The sequence below is a fragment of the Triturus cristatus genome, chromosome 9, assembly GCF_964204655.1.
Source record: "Triturus cristatus chromosome 9, aTriCri1.1, whole genome shotgun sequence".
Taxonomy (NCBI): domain Eukaryota; kingdom Metazoa; phylum Chordata; class Amphibia; order Caudata; family Salamandridae; genus Triturus; species Triturus cristatus.
In genome coordinates, this window is record NC_140592.1 from 430206442 (window position 1) to 430230263 (window position 23822).

Sequence of the window (23822 nt, forward strand, 5' to 3'; positions counted from 1 at the left end):
CATGGTGTGATTATTTAATTGGAAACATAACCTAGCAAGACATATAGTAATGTAGGTGTGATGTCTTTAGATCATTGTAGTTTTTTTACCTCGGCAAAGGCACGGCAGGCCTCCTGGACTGCCACAACGAAATCCAGATAGATGGAGAACTTAACCCTTGTTACTTCAGAAGTCTTTTTCTCTTGAAATGTGGAGCATGGTGTCCTGATCCCTGCATTTTAGTTTTGCCATGCATGCACCAAGGGTGGTTGAGCTCCAGGCAGGGATCTGGGGCCCTGTGATCTTTGGGAACTCTTTACCACAATGATTTGGGAGAAATTGTGTTTGCCTACCAGCTTTCTGAGAAGCTGTTCCTCGAATGTCTCCATCCTTTTCACATTCATGGACCCCTTCAGACCAACCATGTGAAGATTATTACTCCTGGAGCACGACTCAAGCACTTTATTTTTCGCCACTACTTTGGTCATTTCAGCAGTCAGATGGGCATCTTCCAGGTTTTTCAGCTACATCTTCTACCTGAGATCCTATGATCTGACTTGCCCAGTCAACTTCCATGCTTATCCATTTTCTCCTTCAATTGGTCAAGGCGGATTCTGAGATGATCAAGCTTGTCATCAATTTGCACAGGCTGGAGTGCATTTTGAGCAAGAGACACAGGGTTCCCTCATCTTCTTCACATTGAGGGCCACTTGTTTCTTTCTTCAAGGAGTCAATCCACACCTCCAATTGGCGCTTAGCTATGAGTAGTGCATCGGATTCAAGCTTCACCTGCTTAGGGTCCATCTTCCCCATGGCCAGAGGCTGGCTAAGCAGGTTTAGTAGGATTGGTTGTTGCCGCTCAGGACATGGGAGTTGACTTGGTTGGAGGTCTTGCCTGCACTTTGTATCATGGGATCGAGCAGCTGGAAGGCTTTTCAGCTGTACCCTGCTACTCAGTAAAAAACACTCAACCAGTGGTGTCAATGTACCCATGCAATGTAGAGAACCCTCAACAGGAGATGACAGTTCACATGGTGTGGATATCTATGAGGCAGGCAGCTCAGCGTTCCAATATAGAGGGAAATCAGGTTGGGCGCATGGAGGCCTAGAGCTATATTTGTAGCTTAGTGAAAGGGAGGGGTCATTAGATGTTGATGAGGCAGAGATAATCATTAGCCCCCTCCACCCAATGGAGGGCACTCATTCACTAGCATCACTGCTGACTCCAAATTTTAAGGTGAGCCAGCAGATTCAGGTGCTACAGTGGGCTGCTTCTGTAGTCTCAGGGATTCGGACTGGCAGCGGGGTCCATCCTACTGTGCCTCAATTTATCTGTGAAGCAAGCAGGAGCCACCGCATAAAGGTCAGCGCACTGCCACCCCATCAGGGTGTCAGACCGAATCTAGGTGATGTGATTATCATAAGTTCCTTTTTTCTACCAAACTGTAAATCATCCTCTTTCAGGCTGTTAGAGGTCCATCCAAAATCATGAACTTGTCAGTGGAATGGCAGACACTATAACAACCACTTCATGGTCCATATTTAATATCTTCAGGACCAATTCACAAAGGTAAATTGAAACAAAAGTCTAATTTAACGCCTTTCAGTATTCACAAAGGGCATTTACTACTCGTAACTGCCCTTTGCGAATACCAAAAGTCGTAAAGTTTAACTTTTCGCATTCACAACGGACTTTTATGAGTAGTACCTTTGTGAAACGGGACCATCATCTTTACTTGACCTTGTCTGGAAATTACTTCCATCTGCCATGAAAAACTAGCAGTCTTGTCAATTCAAATGAATTTAAAACTTTAAATATCGGGACCAGTCTAGTGGTGAAGGGTACTAATGTGTGATAAATGCCATTGGCTGAGAATACAGCTTTAATTTGTACCTGCGGAAAACGGCATGAAAGCATCATTTTTCTTGAAACTGCCATCATCATTCAAGAAGTTCTGAGGTGTGAATTCTTCTGGGTTACTGAAGTTTTCTGGATCCCACAATACAGTACCAAGCATGAAGAACACATCAGTCCCCTGCAAAAGCAACAAAATGTAGAAACAAGAAACTAAGAATACGGGCAACTAGAGTAAAATAAGCCATAAGAACTACATTATTTGAAAGAGAAATCTCCAAAAACATTTTAACAGACTTATAGAAATTAAAACAACTAACAGAAGTAAACATGTTTTCCTCCATTGAACAATAATATCTGTTTACACCTATCATGAGATAATTCCAGGATGTATGTATTGTTTGAAGTAGCTAGATTGAGAAATAGTTCTAGGGAATGTACCTGTATATAGTTGCTTCCCCAGGGGAGCATGAATTTCTTTCAAGAATCCAGATTGCCTAGTTGTTGCATCACAGAAATATTTATCTAATACAAAGTTGATGCTGGTGAGGAAAAAGTCGAGCAAAACGAGTGAAAGGTCTGGAAAACTGTAAGCATGACTTTTGATTCCAATGTTGCAGAGCACCACACTAGGGTAATATAGCAAACTTTTCAGCATGATGGGGCTCAGATAAACGCCATTCATTCTGTAGGTTGAGCACATTAGCATTTATCATGATTATATCCATGCAGAAACAATGATAAAATGAATACTGTTGCTACTGCTCACCTGTTGTCCAAATTCAGGCAGCTCTGTCACATTACACTGAGGCTTGCAGTTCAAGATGTGGCCACTGAAATAATGTATCTGAAGCTAATACTAGTGCATAAAGCACCCAATAGTTCAATGGAACACCGTCTTTTGCTGTAGGGAGAGCCTCTAATTATACAGGTTAAACTATTTTTGGGCTTTAATATTAAAAGGTTAGACATTTCCTCAATGGACTTATTCAGCCTTATTAGGGGTCCTGAATACCCCCCTGTCCAGATTTTATTAATATGATTAATATGCATGGTGTGTAAGGAAACACTGTCTCACTGTACAATAACTGATGATGGATCAATCAATTTTTGAAACAATTTTAAGATTAATATTATTATTTTTACATAGATTTTATGAACTATTGTACATTGCATATATTATTATGACTAGTGACTCTTCTAATGGTTTTTAAGGGATTATTTTTACCAAAATATACTTTTACTACTAGTGGCAATGAATCATAGAATGGTTAATGTATTTGCTGCATACAACTGAAAGCCGGATCTGAATACAATAGGCAATGAAGCAAATTACAGAGCCTGGAAGCTGCCAGCTGTTGTAGGAAAATGGGTTCTTGGTGTAGTACCCCCCCGCCAACACCACTTTTTCCCTGGTATGTGATGCAACTTTAACTGAGGTATACTGGGTCTCCCTGCTAACCAGTGTTCTCTCCCTAAAAACTGTACCACTATTAACACATCTTCAGCAATCTGTATAAGTCCCTAGTAAATGGTATCCCTGGTACCGAGGACATTGGCACTGAAGAGGGTCCACTAGGAAGGAATGCAGCGCAAATTGAGCCACCCTAGGGACCTCTCACCAAGTCCATTCACACTGCCATTGCAGGCTGCGTGTCTTGGTGCAGAGAAAAGTGAAGAGTTGAAATAGCACACAGCCCTGATTGCCATGCCCACAGACACTGCATGATGTATAGATAACTCATTCCGACTGCCAGCCTTACTTCCCTAAGGCAGGGTCCACTATATCCCATGTGTAGACACATCTGCATGAACAGATATGACCCTACAATATCTAAGTCCATTTTTGGATATTGTAAGTGCTGAGGGAAGCCATAGAGAAAACATGGGCCTAGTACTTGTCACAAGTTTCCTATCTCCATGATGGCTTCACTGTACCCCAAGAAGTTGGGTACCAAACTTCTTGTCTTAATAAATCCTCACTGATGCCAATGTTGGATGTATTAATACATGCACACAGGGGACACCTTCGAGGGTCCCCTGAAAACCCACCAAACACTGGTGTGGTCTCTGACTAGTATTAGCAAGCCTTCCACAACCAGACCTGTTTCTAACCTCATGGGGTGAGAACCTGCGTGCTCAGAGGCCAAGAACAAAGCCAGCTCAAGCCAGAATGGCATTCCAGGGTGGGAAGCTTTGAAGATGATGCTGCCTTTTATTTATTTTTATTTTATTTTATAACATTTGTAAAGCGCTGCTTTTACCCGAGGGTGTCCTGGCGCTGTGTAAAATGCAACAAAGAAACTCAGCATCACACAGGAGAAATTATTCTGCAAATAGCCACGTTTTTAAGGCTTTACGAAAAGCCAAGAGATTAGTGAGCTCTCTTATATGTAAAGGGAGCTTATTCCATGCTTTGGCTGCGTTCACTACAAAGCTTCTGCCCCCCCCCCCCAGGAGGCTTTTTTTGCACGAGGAACACAGACTAGTTTTGCGGCACCTGACCTAAGCATTCGGGCAGAAATATACCATACTAATTGCTCTTTTAATTATGCTGAACCTGTTCCATGGACCGCTTTATACACCAAACATAAAGCCTTAAATTGGGTGTGTTTTCTTATAGGGAGCCAATGAAGCCTCCTTATCTCCTTTGAGACTGAGGCATACTTGGGGATGCCTGATATAAGCCTAGCAGCGGCATTCTGCAATAATTGCAGTCTATTCATTATTCCTTCCTGGATATTGAGATATAGACCATTGCAGTAATCCAACCTGGACATAGTAAGTGTTGTAACTACTGTTTGATGGCACTCTATGGGCAGAAATGGAAGAACTTTCTTACAAGATCTTAAGGCAAAAGAAGTGGCAGCGGACACTGCATTCACTTGATCACTAAAACTGAGCTTGTGATCCACCAAAACTCCTAGATTGTTTACCTTTTTCCTGTTGTTAGGAAGTAGGCCCATAGAGTCCGGCCACCATTCCGGGGTCCAAAACGAAGTGGCATTACCAAAGCAGACCACCTCAGTTTTGTTAGAATTCAGTTTCAAACAGTTTCTGACCATCCATTTCCCCACCACACTCATACAGTCCCTAAAACACGATGCCGTCTTTTGCCATTCATGTGTTTGTACAGACACCACAACTTGTGTTTCATCGGCATAGGAAGTCAGGCTAAACCCGAAAGACTGAATGAGTAGTGCCAGGGAAGAAACATAGACATTAAACAGAGTGGGGCTTGGCGAGGACCCCTGTGGAACCCCACAAGGTAGAGAAAAGGATTCCGAAGAGAATTCCCCAAGTGATACTAACTGACTTCGGTTAGTGAGGAAGGACTTCAGTAGGTTCCATGCGGGTCCCTGAACTCCGATCTCCTGCAGCCGGTCCATCAACAAATCGTGATGGACCATATCAAAAGCTGCAGAGAGATCCAGCATGATGAGAACGGCCTTACCTCCATTATCTAAAATGGCTCGGATCTCTTCGATAGGTTTAAGAAGAGCCAATTCCGTGTTGAGTGGGGTGCAGATCTTGTGCCGCCTCCAATTACAAACTGAGTTGAGTGTTAAGATTTTTTTCCACGATTTTGGCCGGCAATGACAGTCTAGAAATGGGCCTGAAATTATTAGGGTCTTTTATATCCAGATTTGTTTTTTTTAGGAGAGGCAGAATATAGTTTTTTTTCCATTCTTTGGGAAAATATCCCTCCTTATACATTGCATTAAAATGGGCGTGAGAGCTTGTGAGATTGGTTCTATTGCTAATTTAGCTATAGATATCGGGCAAGGATCTGAGGGGGATCCTGATTTGATCCCTGTCATAATGTTAATAGTGTCATTAATAGAAAGTTCCTGAAATTGATCTAGACAAGCTTTATTGGCTACTATGAGGTCCTTCCCGTTATTCATAGTTATCTCAGATTTCGCCTAGGAAAAGGCGGAAAAAATAACATTCACCTTCTCATAAAAGAAGTTGGCGAGTTTGTCACAGAGTCCCTTGCTAGGCTTAATAGTAATGGCTCCTGGATTGGCCAGATTAGTAACTGTGTTGAAGAGTTCTCTAGCTGAGTTTGTAGCTTTTCTAATTTTCAGGGCAAAATAAGCCGCCTTGGTGCTGTGGATCAGCTTTTTATATTTAGCTAGTCCACATTTATACTCCTCTTTATCACAGTCTAGGTAATTTCTTCGCCATATTCTCTCCTGATGCTTACAAATTAGTTTTTGATCTCTCAGCTCCTGAGAGTACCAGGGCGCGGAAGGTGTTTGTCTTGTGACCTGGTACCTTTTAATTGGAGCTAGTTTTTGATCTGCCGCCTCTAACCAAGATGAATAGCATCTTGTGGCCTTATCCAGATTATCTGGAGGCGGGACTAAGGTATTATTGAGGACCTCGATGAGGTCCCCAGCTGATACCCTGTTCCAGGATCTAAGCATTAATTCTCTTTTCATCGGTTTGTGAGCTGTTTGCACAGGAATGGATAGATTAAAAAGAACCACTTTATGATCCGACCAGATTAGGGGTAAAACAGACAAAACCTGTAGTTGCAAATTATTTGCAAAAATACCATCTAGTGTTTGTCCAGCCTGATGGGTTGAACTGAACACCAATTGCCTTAAATTATTACCCTTCATAAGATCTAATAATTTGGCTGTGTCATTATCTAGGAAATCTTCCAAATAAAAATTTAAATCCCCTAAAACTGTATAGGAGCTAGTGATAATACTACTCTCCACAAATTTTCCAGCCTGAGAGCAAAAACTACTTCTTGGGCCCGGTGGTCTATAAATCAGGGCACCTTGAAAGGTGTAGTTTGGGGAAAGGTGAAAGGAGAAGTCCAATACTTCGCAGCCTTCCACCTGCCCTGCCTTAAAAATGGCCACCAAGGAAGAGTGATATATGATTGCTAGCCCACCTCCTCTTCCAGTGGACCTACTCAGGATATGACAGACATAGTTGGGAGGCGTAGCTATGACTAGATCTGGACCCGAAGCATTATCTGTCCATGATTCTGTAATAAAAGCGATTTGTACGCCTTCATCCTCTATAAATGATGCACATTCCAGGCTATGTTTAATTAATGATCTTATATTCATAAGGACACATTTCCAATTACTAATATTTATTTCAGTTTCCCGCTTTTCTTTCCCAATTGTAAAGTCAATGGGCAGGAACAGAAGCTCTGGGATTTCCATTCTACAACCTGGGCATTCTGTTCGATGCCTTGTGAGACCCTCCTCAGGGTTAATGCAAGCACAGAGGTGGGGCTTATTACTAGGGTTAATTTTAGAGAAAATCCTATGCAAAAATAATCTATCAAATTGCAGCTTAGTACTAGAAATACCTGATTTTCCCTCATCGAAGAGGCTGGCGCCCGTCGCGCCCTGGTCGCGGACGGGCGCAGACGGGCTTGCCTTTGGCGTGCCACCGGCATGCTCGCGCCAGTGTGTGTTTAAATAGTCTCTTCCTGTAAACAACTAGAGCGTCTACCCCTAACCTACCCAAAATGGCGGCTCCGCGTTTTCAGCGCGGAAGAGCCTCTACCGTGTGCAGAGACCAGAGGAGGAGGAACGTAAATATCACCGACCACAAGCAAAATGCAGGTAAATTCCAGTGTTTTTTAAAAATGACAAGTTAAAACCAGTAAATACACCTAATTACATTACTTAAAAAGGCTTCGTTGTGCAAACACAGCAATAGCAGCAAAAGTGAAATACAACTCCCGGCTGAGCCTCAGGAGACGAAAATTACACTGAGCGCGCTCGTGCCAGTGTGTGTTCAAATAGTCTCTTCCTGTAAACAACTAGAGCGTCTACCCCTGACCTACCCAAAATGGCGGCCCGCATTTTCAGCGCGGAAGAGCCCCTACCGTGTGCAGAGAGCAGAGGAGGAGGAATGTAAATATAACCCCCCACAAGCAAAATGCAGGTAAATTCCAGTGTTTTTTAAAAATGACAAGTTAAAGCCAGTAAATACACCTAATTACATTACTTAAAAAGGCTTAGTTTGTGCAAATACAGCAATAGCAGCAAAAGTGAAATACAACTCCCGGCTGAGCCTCAGGAGACGAAAATTACACCATTGAGTTGCAACCCAGGGATCTCTGATTGTGGAAGATGCAAGTCCCCATATCCTACTCCACATTTGGCCAGAGGACAAGCATAGGAGGGGTGCCCACATTCAGCCAGCACCACCCCTAAATTAGGACAGGTTATGTGGACATTACTTTTCCAATTCCTCCATCTTGAGATGGAGGAATTAACCTATCATGCCTAGGATAGTACCCTTTTCATAGAAAGTGGTGACTTAGAGGGTGTAGACACCCTAAAGATAAGTCGTACATTGGCACTACCTGTTACCACTGTCAACATCCCTAAATTTAGTATTTAGGTGACATCCCTGGACCCTGAATTTAGCTATGATAGATACAAAGAAATCACGGACAAAGAAGAGCTGATAACCCGAGGACCTGCTGCAGAATGTTGGCATGAGACCCTGCCTGCTGCTCCCATTACTCAACCACTGTGGTGTGCTGTCCTGTCCTGCAACTGTGTCACCTCCAAGAACCCTGAAGCACCTCCAGCTCTTCACCAATAACCAGAGAACTTTTTGGGTTAGAGGAACTATTCCCATGCAGTCTGCAGGCAACAAACCAACAGAGGCTGGTTTACCGACATGTTGCTACCTGGTGACTCCGACACAGCATCCAAGCAAAAAGAGGTACATCAGCTCTTAAGAGCTAGATCTGTCTCCCCGTCAAGTGTGAAGACACCAGGACCAACCAGAGCCGTTCTGTACCAATAGGTAATTTGGTATTAGTAGATTTTTATTGGCTGTCAATTATACTAGGATAAAGAAAGGGCTCTAATTCTAACTCTATGAATCTTATGATATATTGCAATCATATGAGATTTACACGGAAAATCAAAATGCTGAACTGTTGATAGTTGATGATTGTATACACTTTTATCTTGGAAGAGTTATGAACATACGATGCCATGCAAAATGTATAACCTTCTTATTTTTGCACTTTGCACTTTGCACTTTATGGAAATAATGAGCAAATGGCCCTGAAGTACCATGGAGTAACCCATATGTTAAAGTAGGACTAATGAAAAATTATCTGCGAGCTATGCACTTTGAATTTTAGGGAAATGACTATGTTGCTGCTAATGATAGAACAAGGTGTTATCCCCTGTATTGTAAATTATTAATGGATGGACTAAAGTTTTGCACATGTAAATAGATTTTCCATTTTTATGTTTTTGTATTTATGCTTTTATGATTCTGTGAATCGAATAAAGATGCTAATGATGAATAGGTAATAGACCCCCTGTAACCTGTAACAAGATGAAGAGTTCAGTCTGGACTCCATCTGCCCAGGAAGCAAGTACCAGTCAAGGGATGTCAGGAACCCTGAGACTCACTATGTGAGTGGCCCAGCTGTCCCAGAATTGTCCCTGCAACCTGCCTGCCCCTGACTGCAAAGACATCTTCATACATGCCTATCTGCTCTGCACCCAGCCGGTCCTGTCTGGGTACTGATTAAACAGTTGTGTTTCCATGGTCTTGAGGCCCTTACGATCTGCTCCCTTGAGTGGGACTCGGCGGGCTTACCGTTAAGTACCTTCGTGTAATGTGTTTTTTGATAGCCTCTTCTCCGTAGCGCACCTGCTATCAATGACCTCAGCACCCTGATTCCGGCCGAATCCCGGACACTCCTGACAAACCACTGGTAGAACATTGGACCGGCCTTGCTACTTAAAAAAAATCCAGAAGGTAAAACTCGAGATCCAACTGCATGATTTTATATGCATTTTCCTATTTTCTCCTATCAACTTCCAACTTCTATGGTGTGAAATTGAGCACAAGAGTGTGATATTTTGAGAACTTTGAAAACCCACATCTTAAAAAGTACTTACCTTAGAATTAAGTTCTTGGTCGGACAAATTATATAAAATCTGATTTTATTTTTACAAATTGGTCTCAGATTTATTCTTGGGTGTGTGTGTCATTTATTGCCTCTGTGAGTGCATTAAATGCTTAGCACTACCCTCTAATAAGCCTAACTGCTCTCCCATCCTACCACAAAAAGAGCGTTAGTATTATCTACTTTTGCCTCTGTATACCAATCTGGGATCCACTGGACTCTCTGTATAGTGTACTTCATTTTCATGCACTATATATAGAACCACACTCCTACAGCTGTTAGCGCATAGTATATACATTCTCTGTGAGTGGAGAATGCAGCACACAGGGAAAGAAGAAAACATGATCAGAAATTAAAATATTTCTCCTTGTTACGCCTACTCTGGTGGGGAGGGGTAATGGTTTGCCACTTCGCCAGGTTTATGTGATTAAGTAAATCTGGGGCATCATCAAAATGCATGGGTGCTGCATGGGAAAACCCACTGCAATGCCCATGGAATGCCTCCTTGATGCAGAGTAAGGCAAGGTAGCAACTTGCGATGCTTTGTTTTACTCCATAGTTATGAGGCCAAGAAAAGCCACTCAGATTGACTTTGCCTCACTTCACAGATATGATTGAGAGGCTTGCATCGCCAGAGCATTAAATAATGACACTGTGATAGCCAAGCCTCTCATAAATACATCCCTGTGCTTTTAATGATGCAAAGGATGATTTTTTTCTACAACTTGACAGTATTATAATAATAACTAGTTTTACCACAGGCAACTTAGGGGAATAGTCCAGTATTTCTTTTACTATTTTTTTTTTATTTGAAAATAAGCTTTATTAATTTTCACACCAAAAATACAATTATTGGATACATAGTGTTGGACTTGGCCCTTTTTGCAGGGTCATCCCTGAACTTTTTGCCATCCTACTGGTTGTGCCACCCACAGAAGCAGCCTGTAAAAGTGTGTCTAAGGCCTGCCATTGCAGAGCCTGTGTGCAGTCTGGTACTGCCATGCTGACTGGGCAAGTGCACCCACTTGCCAGTCCCTAAACCTTCCCTTTTCTTCATATCAGACACCCCTATGGTAGGCCCAAGGGCAGGGTGCATGGTAAGTATAAGGTTGGACATGTTCTGGTGTGTGTGGCATGTCCTAATAGTGAATTACAGCCATTTTCATTTTTCACTATTGCAAGGCTACCTGTTCCCCATAGGCCAGAATGGGCAGTTTGATCATTACATGTTATAATCCTAACTGACTCAGGGAACATGGTAGAAATTCGAGTTTAGTATGCCTGAACTCAGAATGATAAAATACATCTTTTAGTGAAGTTGGTTTTAACATTCTATGGTTGAAAATACCACTTTTAGAAAGTAGTTATTTTCGGGTCTAACCATCCAAACCTGCCTCTGCTAGACTGTTTATTCCTTGTCTGTAGTTTGAGTGATAGGGGCTGGGGAATTCCAGGGAGCTTGGGAATTCCCAGAGACAGGGTGAGTCAGCACAATGCTGATTAGAGAGATTTCCATGTGGATGGGTGGGAGGAGATGCACCTGGGACCTGAATAGGGCTATGCCTTCCCTCCGCAATGCTGACTCCACCTCCTGTGGTGCGTCTGATGTCTCTTCTCTGCACTCTGAAAGGAAAGAAGGAGTCATGTAAACAAAGTGCTCCAGGACTGACCCAAACTGGTTTGACCAGGCAAAGGCCTCTCTGCCTTCAGAGAACAAAGAGAAACTGGGTATAAATATTGGGACTCAAACCCAAGAACGTTACATCACTTTGGGAACAAGAAGAAACCTTTGCTGAGGAGTGGAACCAGAGAGACTGAGGAGAGACTATCCCTGAACCTGAGGGATTGGCCTGCAGTGGTTGCCTGACTGCCAAAGAAAGGAGAAAGGACTTTGTGTGCACTTTATTCAACTTGTAAAGGATCTCCAAGGGATTTAGAGAAGAGCTTGCCTCCTGCTGAAGTCTCAGGGACAACAGACTTTAACCACCAACTCCCCGAGAGTTCTTTGGAAGTGCCTGCTGCTGTTTTGGGCCTTCTGAGGGACTGCGTGTCGCAAGGAGCTGGAAGCGTGACTCAAGAGGGAGAAGCGTGTCGCCGTCACAGCCGCTGCTGTCTCATTGTTGATGTCGCCGCTGTAGCTGTCACATTGCACCGCATCTCAAGAAACGTCCTGCAACCCCGAAGAAGCATGTCGCCATCGCAGCCACTGCTGTCGAATCATGGATGTTGCCGCTGTAGCTGTCGCATTGCACCGCATCAAGAAAAGCACTTCGCATCCATGGAGAAGCGTGCCGCCGTTGGAGCTGCTGCCGTTGCATCACGGAACAAGGGTGTCGCCGCTGCAGTTGTCGCATCGAGCGGAAGCATCTCACAACGTCGGAGAAGAGTGTCGCCGCCAAAGCCGCTGTTGTCGCATCACGGAACAAGGGTGTCGCCGCTGCAGCTGACGCATCAAGTCGAGACGTACCGCAACATCAGAAAAGCGTGCCGCATCAGGAAGAACTTGATGTCTTTATTTCTTTGCACCAAACTTTCATCGCATCACCATCGTTGCAACAATTTTGTTGCCCTGCTTGTCGCATCTTAAGGTACATTGACTCCAAGTGTCACATTTAAGATCTAAAGAGAACTAAGCTAAATTCTACCATTTTTAAAGTAACAGTATTGCGGATTTTTGTCGTTTATGGTCTTGTGTTAAATCTACATAAAGAATACTTATTTTTTATATAAAACCTATGTGGTGTCCATCTGTAGTGTTGTCACTTGATTACTGTATGTGTTCACAAATGCTTTACACACTGCCTCTGAGATAAGCCTGTCTGCTCCTACCAAGGGGGTGAGCAGGGGTTATTTTAGGAGTGTACCCTCTTACCCTGACTAGAGGCAAGGGTCCCTATTTGTCACAAGTATCTACCTGTGCCAACTAGAGACCCCCAAATCCAACACATAGTAATTAAAAAGGGGAGGAAAACTAAATACCAGGACAAAAATGAATCATAAAGTCTCTTGGAGAAGGCTGCCATAGTACAGTGGTTGTAAACATACTCAACATTAGAATAAGTAAAGTGTTCACATGTCTGGATATGAATACAGAGCAGGATCATAAGGGAAGGATTACGATATAAGGGCACATATTTCATTGGAAACTTCTGTCTTTTTCCTTGGAGTGTATAAGAGCTAACTAAATCAAGCTGAGGATTCACGTTAATTTGAGTAATTTATGGTGGTTTGTCAGTAGCAAAGTTGTAATTTAATCATTTTCAAATAGGTCTGTGTTGTGATTTCCAGGGGGAGTGTTGTAAGGTGATGTTGTTAGCCCCCTGTTATGCGATATTCAGTTGATCCAAGCTTGAAAGGATGTATTGTGTGTGTCCTTCTGCTTATAGGTAATGGTTTTATTGCAGATGATAGTAACAGATCAAGTAATACAGCAATCTGCTGAACTTCTGATGTGCGGGTCAAGAACTGCTTTGAGGAGAAATGTGAATTCCTTCTTGCGGTGGATGTGTTAGAAATGGTGGTCTCTAGTTGACAGAGGTATGCACCTTTGTCCAAGATCGGAGCCTTCCTTCTTGTCAGGGTAAGGGGATTACACACTTTAGATAATCTTTGCTCACCCCCTAGGTAGCTTGACACAAGCATACAGGCTTATCCCAAATGCAATGTCTCAAGTATTTGTACCCAAACACACAGTAACACAGTGAAAACACCACAAATAAACACCACAACAGTTTAGAAAAATAAAGTATCTTTACCTAAACCAAACAAGACAAAAGTAACAAAAATCCAGCACAGATCTATCAATATTTCACTTTTGAGAGAGTCACTTCAAAAATAGAACTTGTAGAAACAAAAAAGCTCCACCTAGGGCTATCACAATGATGTGACAGACACAAATCCAAAGTATGGCGCCAACCGCGAGGTGAGCAAGTCTGGCACGGAGTCACATGAATCCCCAAACAACAGTTCCTTGGAAACAAAGTCAACATATGCAGCATGGAGTTGTGAAGGTTAGGTGTCAGTGATGAGGTGAAGCGGGTTTCTTTCTGCCATGGGGAGGCGAGGTGTCTAGTCCGTGAGGTGGCGAGGCATTAAATTAAATCCAAGTAAGGCGGATGGGGGATGAAGCGCCAATTCCAGTGAAGCAATGTGACATTGAAGAGTTTGCATAGTCACCCTCAGCAGTTATCGGCTCCACGATAACGTGATGCTGGTGCTGGTGGTGATGGGGTCAGTGCAATGGCTGGCATAGGGAAGGACATTAATGGCAGGCATTGAAGGGTGGTCCGAGCTGTGGTTCAGGCGGGGCAGTGCACCATGTACTACACGAGCAGTGTCCCCGGCCTCGGTGCAGGTCGTGGCATCACGGGCGGTGGTGCTGATGGCGTCGAAGATGTTCTCTTTGCTTTGCCACACCAACCACACAATTGTCATGGCCCAGGAACTGAAATCGATTATGAACAACAGGGGCTACCTTAGGACCTGAACCAAGGGCTAAATAATACTTGAATCCAAACAGTGGTTCGAGTACAACATTTGAGAATGAGGAAAGATTTGAAACATACATAAGAAACAAAATACTAGAACTTCAAATTGGAAAAAAGAGGAAAAGAAAAAAGAAGAAAGTGAGAAGGTGTTAACCAACAGGCATAACACCCAAAACCCATGCACAGATAATTACTTTGGATTTGTAAAATGTATTAGCAAAAAAGTCAGAACAGGAGGCAAGCACACACTAGTCCTTGGAGATTCTTCTTCAAGCAGGTTCACTGCAAAGCTCCAGTCTTTTTCCTCTCCTTGGCAGAAGCAGAAACTTCAGGCCAACCCAGCAAAGCACACATGATGCAGCGCGGTGTGCAAAATCCCTCCCTACCATCACGGACTAAAAGATCTCACACGCACACACAATCTATATATTCACTGGTGGGGCCCATAACACCAACATTCACTCACCATCAGTCCGTGCGAGAGGCGATTATCCTTCCAAGCGCTGGAAATGAGGGGGAAAGATACCACTTTTACCCTAATGAGCAACAAATCTACACAACCTTCTTATGCTCATTAGGCCCTGGATTTCACCTTTGGTATTCCCCTCATAAACGGGACGGATCAGTTAGTTGTAGGTATAAGTGAATTTCTAATACTCTAATTAACCTTTTCATTAACACATGTCAATGAATAAACAACCCAAATCATTTCTGTAGATGTTCAAATCTAAATTTTTATTAATATTGCAAATTAAATCATCCATTTGATCAAGTTGCCATTCATATTTACCTTTTCTGGCTAAAGTCGTCCTCTATGTCAAATTGGGCAGTCTCGCAAATCTATGCCCATCAATTTTAGTAGGTTCAGTTCATCAGGAGTTTGGGCAATAATTCAGTCCGTCAAAGATTCAGGCTAACAGCTGTCCTGCAGTGTCACCGTCCTCTCCGTCAGCATATCATCAGGAAATCGAAGGAGTGACCTACAACCTCTCTATTCCATGGGTTTTTATAATAATTTTAATAACAAAATGTAACAAAAATGAGTTTTAAACTGTTCTGATTGGCCGGTCAGGGGTCGTCCTACAAAGTTCTCATAAGGTTTAGTCCATGGTGTCAGCATACTTGCTGGTTCCGGTTTTTTAAGAAAGTCTTTTGTCTGTAGTGTTGGCACTATTCCCAGTGCGACCTTGATAAGTACAGCTTGCCTGGGGTCAGGACGACGCCATTGTTGCTCATCTTAGCGTAGGTGCACTTCACCCAATCCTTGTTCAGTGTTGGCAGTCGGGTTAGGCATCAAAAGCAGCCATCGTTTGATAGGCCAAAATGGTCAACTTAAGCAAAGAAACACAAAAACGTAATTAATACATAAAAATGACTATGCAAATGTTATTCCCTCGCTAATACCCATATGTGTGTGTATTTATCTAGCCAAAAGCAACACTCAATGCGATTTATACTTACTAAATAAAGCACGAATCACAATTACATCACAAAAGCGACATATATCATGCAATATTCTAATTGTCTATCATTAGTATGCGTACGAAATTTAGTTCACGTATTAATTAAGCCATGCAGATGCAAATTCCACGTGTAATAAGGTTGGTAAATATTTTTCCACATCACTCCAATCCGTTAGTTCAATTATAATTAATTAATTAATCTTATTAATAAAACAACATGCAAAATGGAGTGGGTATACACATTTTTGCATAACCCGCTCCAGCACACACAGCAAAGGGACAGTATTCCTCCTTCCAGCTCTCCAGCGCTTCTCCTTCGGAGAGGTTCCTTTTGAATCCAGAAGTGATCTAAGACTCCGAGGTTTTCTCTTTGTTCTCTTTGTGGCCAGGGTCTCTGAGCCCAGTCAAGAGCAGTTTGGTCCTCTCTGGCCCAGCTCACTGCAGGAGGTGGAGACAGCATTTTCAAAGAAGACACAGCCTATTCAGGTGCTGTGAAACTCCTCGCACTACTCGAAATGCAGACCAGGTCTATTCACCCAGCTATGAGTCACCCAGGAAAGGCAGGACACACCTCAACCCCCTTGGGATTGTCTAGCGTGAATGCATATTCCCAGCTCCTGTCACTACAAAACCTGAGAGTGAATACACGCACAGGCATAGGCACACAGAATGGTTGAGACAGAAAATGCCTACTTTCTAAAAGTGCTCCGGCAACAAATCATGGATGGAATGCTGAATGAATCAAACATCTACCCCTGGTCAAGCCATTTGGGTTAAATCCATCGTTCGTTTGCTCTCTGTGCCACCCCAGTTTGGACCAAACCATAAGCAAATCATTCATGACACTTTTTCTCATGGGAACAGTCCAGACCGAACTGCCAAGCCGGGTCCTCCCTGAACTGGAAACAAACTGGTTTCGGTATAACACCCCTCATCAGCCAGGCTAACTTGAATCCAGTGGCACAGAGAGCAAGGGACTCATGTCTGGGCATACCAATCCCACATAGGGTGAAGAGTGCTCTGCCAACAAATGATGGACGGAATGCTGAAAGAATCAAACATTCACCCGAGTCAAGAGATCTGGGTTTAATCCATCCTTTTTTGGCGCTCTATGGCACCTCAGTTTTGACCAAGCCATATGAAAATCAGTCTTGACCCTGTTCCTCATGGGAACAGTCCAGCCCAAACTGCCAGCTGGGTCTTCCCTGGACTGGAAACAAGCATCCTTGTACCGGTTTTGGGGTAACACCCCTCATCAGCCAGGCTAGCTTGAATCCAGTGGCACAGAGAGCAAAGGACCCACATCTGGGCATACCCATCCCACTTAGGGTGAAAAATTATCCGGCAACAAATGATGGACAGAATACTGAATGAATAAAACATTCACCCCCAGTCTAGAGATCTGGGTTAAATCCACAATTCTTATGCTCCAGAATTCTCTTCCTGTTTCTCTTATATACCCCAGATGATAGAGACATAATATGAGATATATCACATTAGAACTCCTACAGTTGGTCATATCCATTAGTATGTCCTCCATATTGAAACCTGTCTGTTGTTAGGACAGCGTCACAAGCATGACACATGGCACACCTGCGATTCACTTTAATTGGAGCAGTTCTCACAATGGAGCTTTGTTTATGTATTTTTTTTGTTTCATCCTAGCATGCATTATTTTGTTCCATATATTTGCATTCCTCTGTATGCAAATATGGGTCTGTCTAATACATTCTCATCTTCGTTGATGTTAGAAATATACCAATTTCTGCCAAAAACACTTTTGACTTTGTAACTAAAATTTGAATGATTTATCACAAAGACAAGTTTATGCTTGTGACGCTGCCCTAATAACAGACAGGTGGCAATAAGGAGGACATACAGAACATCTAACAGATATGACCAATTGTAGGAGTTCTAATGTAATATATCCTATCTTGTGTCCCTGTCATCAGGGGTACATAGGAGAAACAGGCAGAGACACAGTCAGAGAATTCCAGATCCGATATTGTGAAAATAAGTCTGTGATTCAAACAAAAAAACTCCAAGCACCCTTGGTCCAACATTGTTGTGATCAAGGACAGACAGAAAATAAACTAAAGTGGAGCATTTTGGAAAAATTCAGAGCTAAACTAGGACAGGCCATGACTGAAACACGTAAAAACAGAGAAACATATTGAATGTTCTCTCTCTCGATACAGTAAAAAGATGATTGAATGAGGAAATTATACAGAAATCCACATGATCCACCTCATACCATGTGTTCTGTATGTATTTCACATTTGTTTCATTTCAACTTAGATAGCTACACTCAAGATGGTTGCCTTCTCCCTATAGCCGCTATTACCATGAGGTTGTCAATATGGTATTCAATCAATCAATCCACTTTATTCGATTAAATAAAATCATAAAAGTACAAAATACATTTATACAAAATAGACTAGTCCCCAATTAAAACATTGCGCAATATTCATAAAACGTTATCCTATATCCATAAAAATACCTAAATAATTCAGAATTAAAAGCCATACTATAATAAACAGAAACATTACACAATAGTTGATCTGACACATCTTTTTTGCTTGATTCGTACAGCGGCAACAAGAAAACTAGAAAAGGCAAAAATATCCCCAGGGTTACTCAGCATTTGAAGATAGAGTAAGGTTGGTCTGACTTGAAGGAAACCCCTACCAGACAATATAGGAATTAAAAACTTCCTACGGATCACATTAAAAAAAGTCACAGAACATCATAAGGTGCAGAGTATCTTGTGCAGAATAATTATCACATTGGCAGGGTACTGCGTCCTCAGGTTTGCACCACCCAGGGAAATCGCCCAGTGTGAGGTGGATCAGATTAAAACGGAACCTGGTCAGGAGCAGCGATGGAAGGCCTTATTCACCAATTTCAAATAGGGTTCAATTAACAAGGTAGTTTTAGTTAAAAAATGAGCCCTAACTAAGGGCTTCTTCATCTCCTGTTCTTCCCGTTCCAACATCAATAAATTCCTAAAATTCATTTTGACCCACTTCGCATCTTCCTGACAGATTCTGTCTGGTGTTTCAAACAGTTCCGGCCGCCCCAATTTAAATAGCATGTGCTTGACATAAAACAGCCACTTAATTTTACTAGCTCTATCCAGTTTGACACAATCCCGTAGGATTTGATGATTCAGAGTCAATTCTGGATTAAGCCAGGTTTTAAGCCAACACAATAGGGGGGCGGTGCTCAAGATTTCCATAACATAGCCCTGCCCAAGTTCCTGGTGTATGGAAAAAGTTGGGGTTGATTGAGGAACCGATAGGAGACTACGCAAGAATTTATTTTCAACTGTCTGCAACCCCACCTGTGTTTTAAATCCCCATAAAGATGAACCATACGCCGCAATGGCAAGGCACTTTGAGCTATAAACCTTAAGAATGGCTTCTACTGGCCTAGCCCCCAGGCGCTGGGCAAACCCTAACAAAGATGCTGTAGATCTAATAACTGCATTTTTTAAAATTTTCTCTTGGGGGGCCCATGAGCCTCTCTCATCAAATAGTACCCCTGGGTGTGTTAAAGAAGACACCCTAGTCACTTCCACCCCATTACAGTAAAAGGACTTAGTTTTCCTATAGCTTTTGCCAGTAGTCATAATATGAGACATCCCAGTGTTAACAATGAGGTCCAATGACCTCATGTAGGCACCAAATGCATCCAATAACCTGTGAAGGCCTACCGTGGTCCGTGCTAAAAGTACGGCATCATCCGCGCATAGGCGAACCGGGACAAGACATTCTCCTACACGCGGAATGTCCAGACTCGCCTCTACTAGAGATTTATCCAGAGCGTTAATATAAAGTGTAAAAAGCAAGGGCACCAGTATGCACCCTTACTGGACGCCCCACTCTGATTTAAAAGTCCTAGCATGTTTACCATCCTGGGAAGTCCTAACTGATGCTAGAAGGTCCCGATGACGATCCGCCAAAAAGTAAACTCAACACGGCTCAATCCCCAATTCAAGCAGGATACTCCACAGCTTCGACCAGGTCGAAAGCTGAGGATAGGTCCATAAACGCCATCTGTAGGGATCCTTCTTTAGCTATTGTATATTTATTTAAGTAAAAGATATAAATTAAGACATTGGTCCATGGTGCTTCTACGTTTCCTAAATCCATATTGTAAATTGGATAGAACCTTATTATCATTGGCCCAATCGGAGACTTTAGCTAAGACCACCTTAGCTAATCTTTTTACCACTGAATCAATCAGTGATATGGGTCTATAGCAACGTGGGTCACCGCTCTGACCTTTTTCAAAAACAGGAATGATGGTTGAGTGGCAACAAGATACAGGGAACCCCTGCGATCAAGAGGTATGCTTTTCAAAGCTAGAACAAGGGAGCGATGAGCACGAAAGCACTTTTTATCAAACCACCTTTTCCCACAAAATCCTCTGGGTCTACTGACAACGGTAAGATCTGCTGCAATCTGTCTGCATATGCCACCAAAGGCAGTAATGAACTCACCCTTGGGATTTGATGAATCTGCACATATTGCAAGCTCCCCTTTCACCTTTGAACACAAGACTTTAAAAAAGGAGTCTGGAGTGACTTGAGCCCATTTAAGCCTCCTTCCTTGATCACAAGTTATCATCGAACTACCTCCCTGTTTTCCCCCTACCGTATCCATGAAACCACAGCCATTAACCAATACTAATAAAACAGGGTTATGGTCACTGAAGGGAGACACCCTTGCGTTATAAAACGTTACTTTATCTAATAACTGGGGTGACAAAAATATGTAATCGATGATAGTATCTCTACTCCTTGACTTAAACGTTGGGCACCGATCTGATTGTGTGAAAAAAACAGGTTCAAAAAGATCGGCTTTGGCGAAAAGAGATTCTAAAGCCTCCCCCTGAGATGAGTGTTCAAAGTGAGGAGTCACCGAATGATTGTGTCCTAGATCATCAATGAAACAATGCGAACCACACAAATGTATATTAAAATCACCCATAAGTACTATATAATAAAAAGTGGATTGGTTTGATTTATTATCTTCTAAAAATAAGATCAGGAAACACAAATGTTGGTTCCTAAAATCAGATTCCCAGAAATTATAGAAATTTACAAGTAATAGCTTGGGATGATAAGGGGAACTAACTTCTACTGCCAAGCAGTTGGGATGGTCTACCTCTATCCTTTTTAGGGAGCCCTTTATATTAACAGAAAGAAGAAGCACCAAACCACCTATTGCTCTTCCTGCAGAGGCTGGCCGAGCTGATTGAAAATAAGAACTAAATCCATCCAGCCAAAAGTTTTCCCCAATGTCCCAGGTTTCCTGAAGCGCTATTATATTGTATGATCTAATAAAATCTAACCAAATCGGATCATCTTTTTTTGATCTAAGCCCCGCTATATTCCAGCTAATAATACTATAATTGGAAGGAGTTTCTACTCCTATATCCCCAATGCCAGGACTATTAGGGGGCAGTACAGGCATACACTCATTCTTCCCCTCCAGTCAGTCATTACCATCCAACTGTGTTAGTAACAAAAATCTATTAGAAAGGGGTAAGGGTCCCACCGCATGCTTGGGCACATATGTAACCTGATCTAGAGATACTATCCCACTAATTAAATCAGATCGTCTTACAGGGCCATTACTGTGGGAAGAAGACTTTGGGGGCGGACAGAGATTGCTTAGTTCAGCAACCATTTCTATTTCGTGAGCTTGCAATATGCTTATTGGGGGGTAAAAAAAAACTAAAGTTAATGCCCTGATATCACCCCCCTCCTGCCCAGAAGCATCCCATAACAGCCTGTCAACCATGTCCCGCTTATTAAAGTTAATTATAATACAATCGCCTTGAACTTGTTTGGGGCCATTACCCACCCATGCCACCCGTCGAGCCATTATAATATGAGAAGACAACTCAGATGGACCACTACAATAAGTGTCACACCAATGTTTTGTCTTGCGTAGCAGGGCTGCCATAGATTCACTATCTGGATCGCTAAGCGGTGGCACCCCTACAAGGACCGCAACCAAAGGGGTGGCTTCTGGTGGAAGATTGATCCTACATCCGGTGTGACTTAAATTACTATCTTCGTGGGCCTGATTCCTGATTTTTTGGAGGGATGGGTCAAGAGATGGAACATTAGCTATACTTGTAAAACTTTGAATGGAATTCCCCCTGCTGAGACCCCACCTGAGCTAACCCCCCTGCTTCTGACAGGGATAGATTTTACCTGCCCCTTTTGGAGATGTAACGGTTGAGAACCTAGAACTACCCCTTCGGGATTGGGCGTGCTTTTTAAAGGTGGAATAGGTGGAATAGGAAGAGAAACTGAATTGGGATTGAAAATACTCTGTGACGTAACCTTAGAACTACTTAAAAAGGAGTCCAACTTCTGAAATTTTTTCTTCAAGTCCGCAGCACATAAGTTCAAGGTATCTATAATATCTTTAGCTATTCCAGTTAGTATAGATTCAAACCTTGCACTAAAAATGTCCTCTATCAGGTTCCGCAGTAGCAATTGGGTATTTTCATCCACCTTAGCTGGCACCTTGGAGGAATTTCTTTTTACACCTTTCTGCCGTGTGCTAGATTTTCTGGTGCCACCTTTTCCCTCCATAGACACCCCCTTAGTGGCCCTTGGGGATCTTTTCTCATCCGTAGTAGAGATTACAGGAGAAGAACCCATAATCACTGTAGTCTTAGAGTTTTGAGCCTCACTTCTTGTTTTTGGAGTATTAATCAAAACCAACGGATCCAATGGTACAGGAATGTGTGCTAATTGAACGATTGCCACAGTCCCATCACCTAAATTTTGGCTAGTAACCAAACCCAGCTCTTGTTCGGCGTTTGCTATCTCTTCATTCAAGGCTCCCACAGCCGAGGTCAAATAGGAGATAATGGATGGAGTCTTCCTAGGCATTTTGGCTTTTAACCCACCCTGATCTTGACTGCCGATATATTTGCGCTTACCCATAACTGGATGTTGGAGGGGTGGCCCAGCCCAGCCTCTTCCGGGCTCTGACAGGCGCGGACGGGCCTGCCCTTGGCCCGCGCGAGTCCCGTGCTGGTTTTACAGGGCCTCCCGGAGTCCTGCAATGACGCCCTCAGCCTGCCCGTCGCTAGTCCTGCTGGGACTTGTAGTGATCTTGCGGCCGTTCCCCTCACGGCAGAGAAGACAGGTGGTGGACCGTTTCCCTCACAGCTGTGGGCACAGAGGGAGAATGTCAGGAACCGTTCCCCTCACGGTGTGTGTGGTCCTGAAATGCGCGTCCTGTATTCTGCATGGTATTCTGTTTGGTGCTTGATAAGATCCATCAGACCAAGGGCTAATATTTGTCACCCTCTACAAAAATTGTATTATTTAGTCTTACCCCCTTGATCATTTCTGAACTATTTAGCAGTTATTAATGTAATACATTTTCTAATTCATCCAGCCTTCATGCATAATTGAAATGAGTGAATACCTGTTTCAGAAATGTATGTTTGGCTCATAAAATTGCTGTTAGAATTCAAGTTTACATAAAAATTGCAAGAAACTCCTTTGTTGTGTAGTTCCTATATATATTATACAGAATCTGTGCTTTCGGATAACATGAACTGTGGGTTTGGTGGCAGACTGGCTCTGAGCACCTCCATCGAGAATGTTAACCTGTTTGCATTAGCTAGCTCACAGTGCCACTAGTATCTCCGCTAATCGGGGAGAGAATAGTTTCTGGAAACCTTAGAGCATGACAACCCTGATCCCTCAGGATCGTGGAAACAATGTACTACTTTTTGCTCAGTCACTCATGCTCACTTATTCGGTCTCAGAGAGTTACAGAAGAAACAGTTGGGCGTGTTACAATAAGAATTTATTGTACAGTAGTTCTTCTAGTGTAAAATAGATGTGCTGCAACAACCCATAGACAGTTACAGATAAAATGATTAGTAGTACAGTAAAAATAAAAGGATAGCGCAGTTCTACCATCTTGCAATATTCATGAATACATACATGAATATGAAATGGATGATAAAAGTGTGCGTACTCCTAAGATGCCTATCTAGATGTACCTAAGTGAACCTAGCATGTGAGTAGATGTGGAGCCAAGAATCCCACTAGGATTTAGTCGAAC

At 42.7% G+C, this 23822-nt stretch overlaps 1 protein-coding gene across 1 annotated transcript in view; it reads right to left on the minus strand.

The window, feature by feature from the left end:
- Nucleotides 1-23822, minus strand: part of LOC146798096 (cytochrome P450 2G1-like) — a 1456444-nt gene that overhangs the window by 138981 nt on the left and 1293641 nt on the right. The window contains exon 9 of the mRNA XM_085625316.1: nucleotides 1874-2015. Within this exon, the coding sequence (XP_085481442.1) occupies nucleotides 1874-2015 (142 nt within the window). The remainder of the gene's footprint in view (nucleotides 1-1873; nucleotides 2016-23822) is intronic.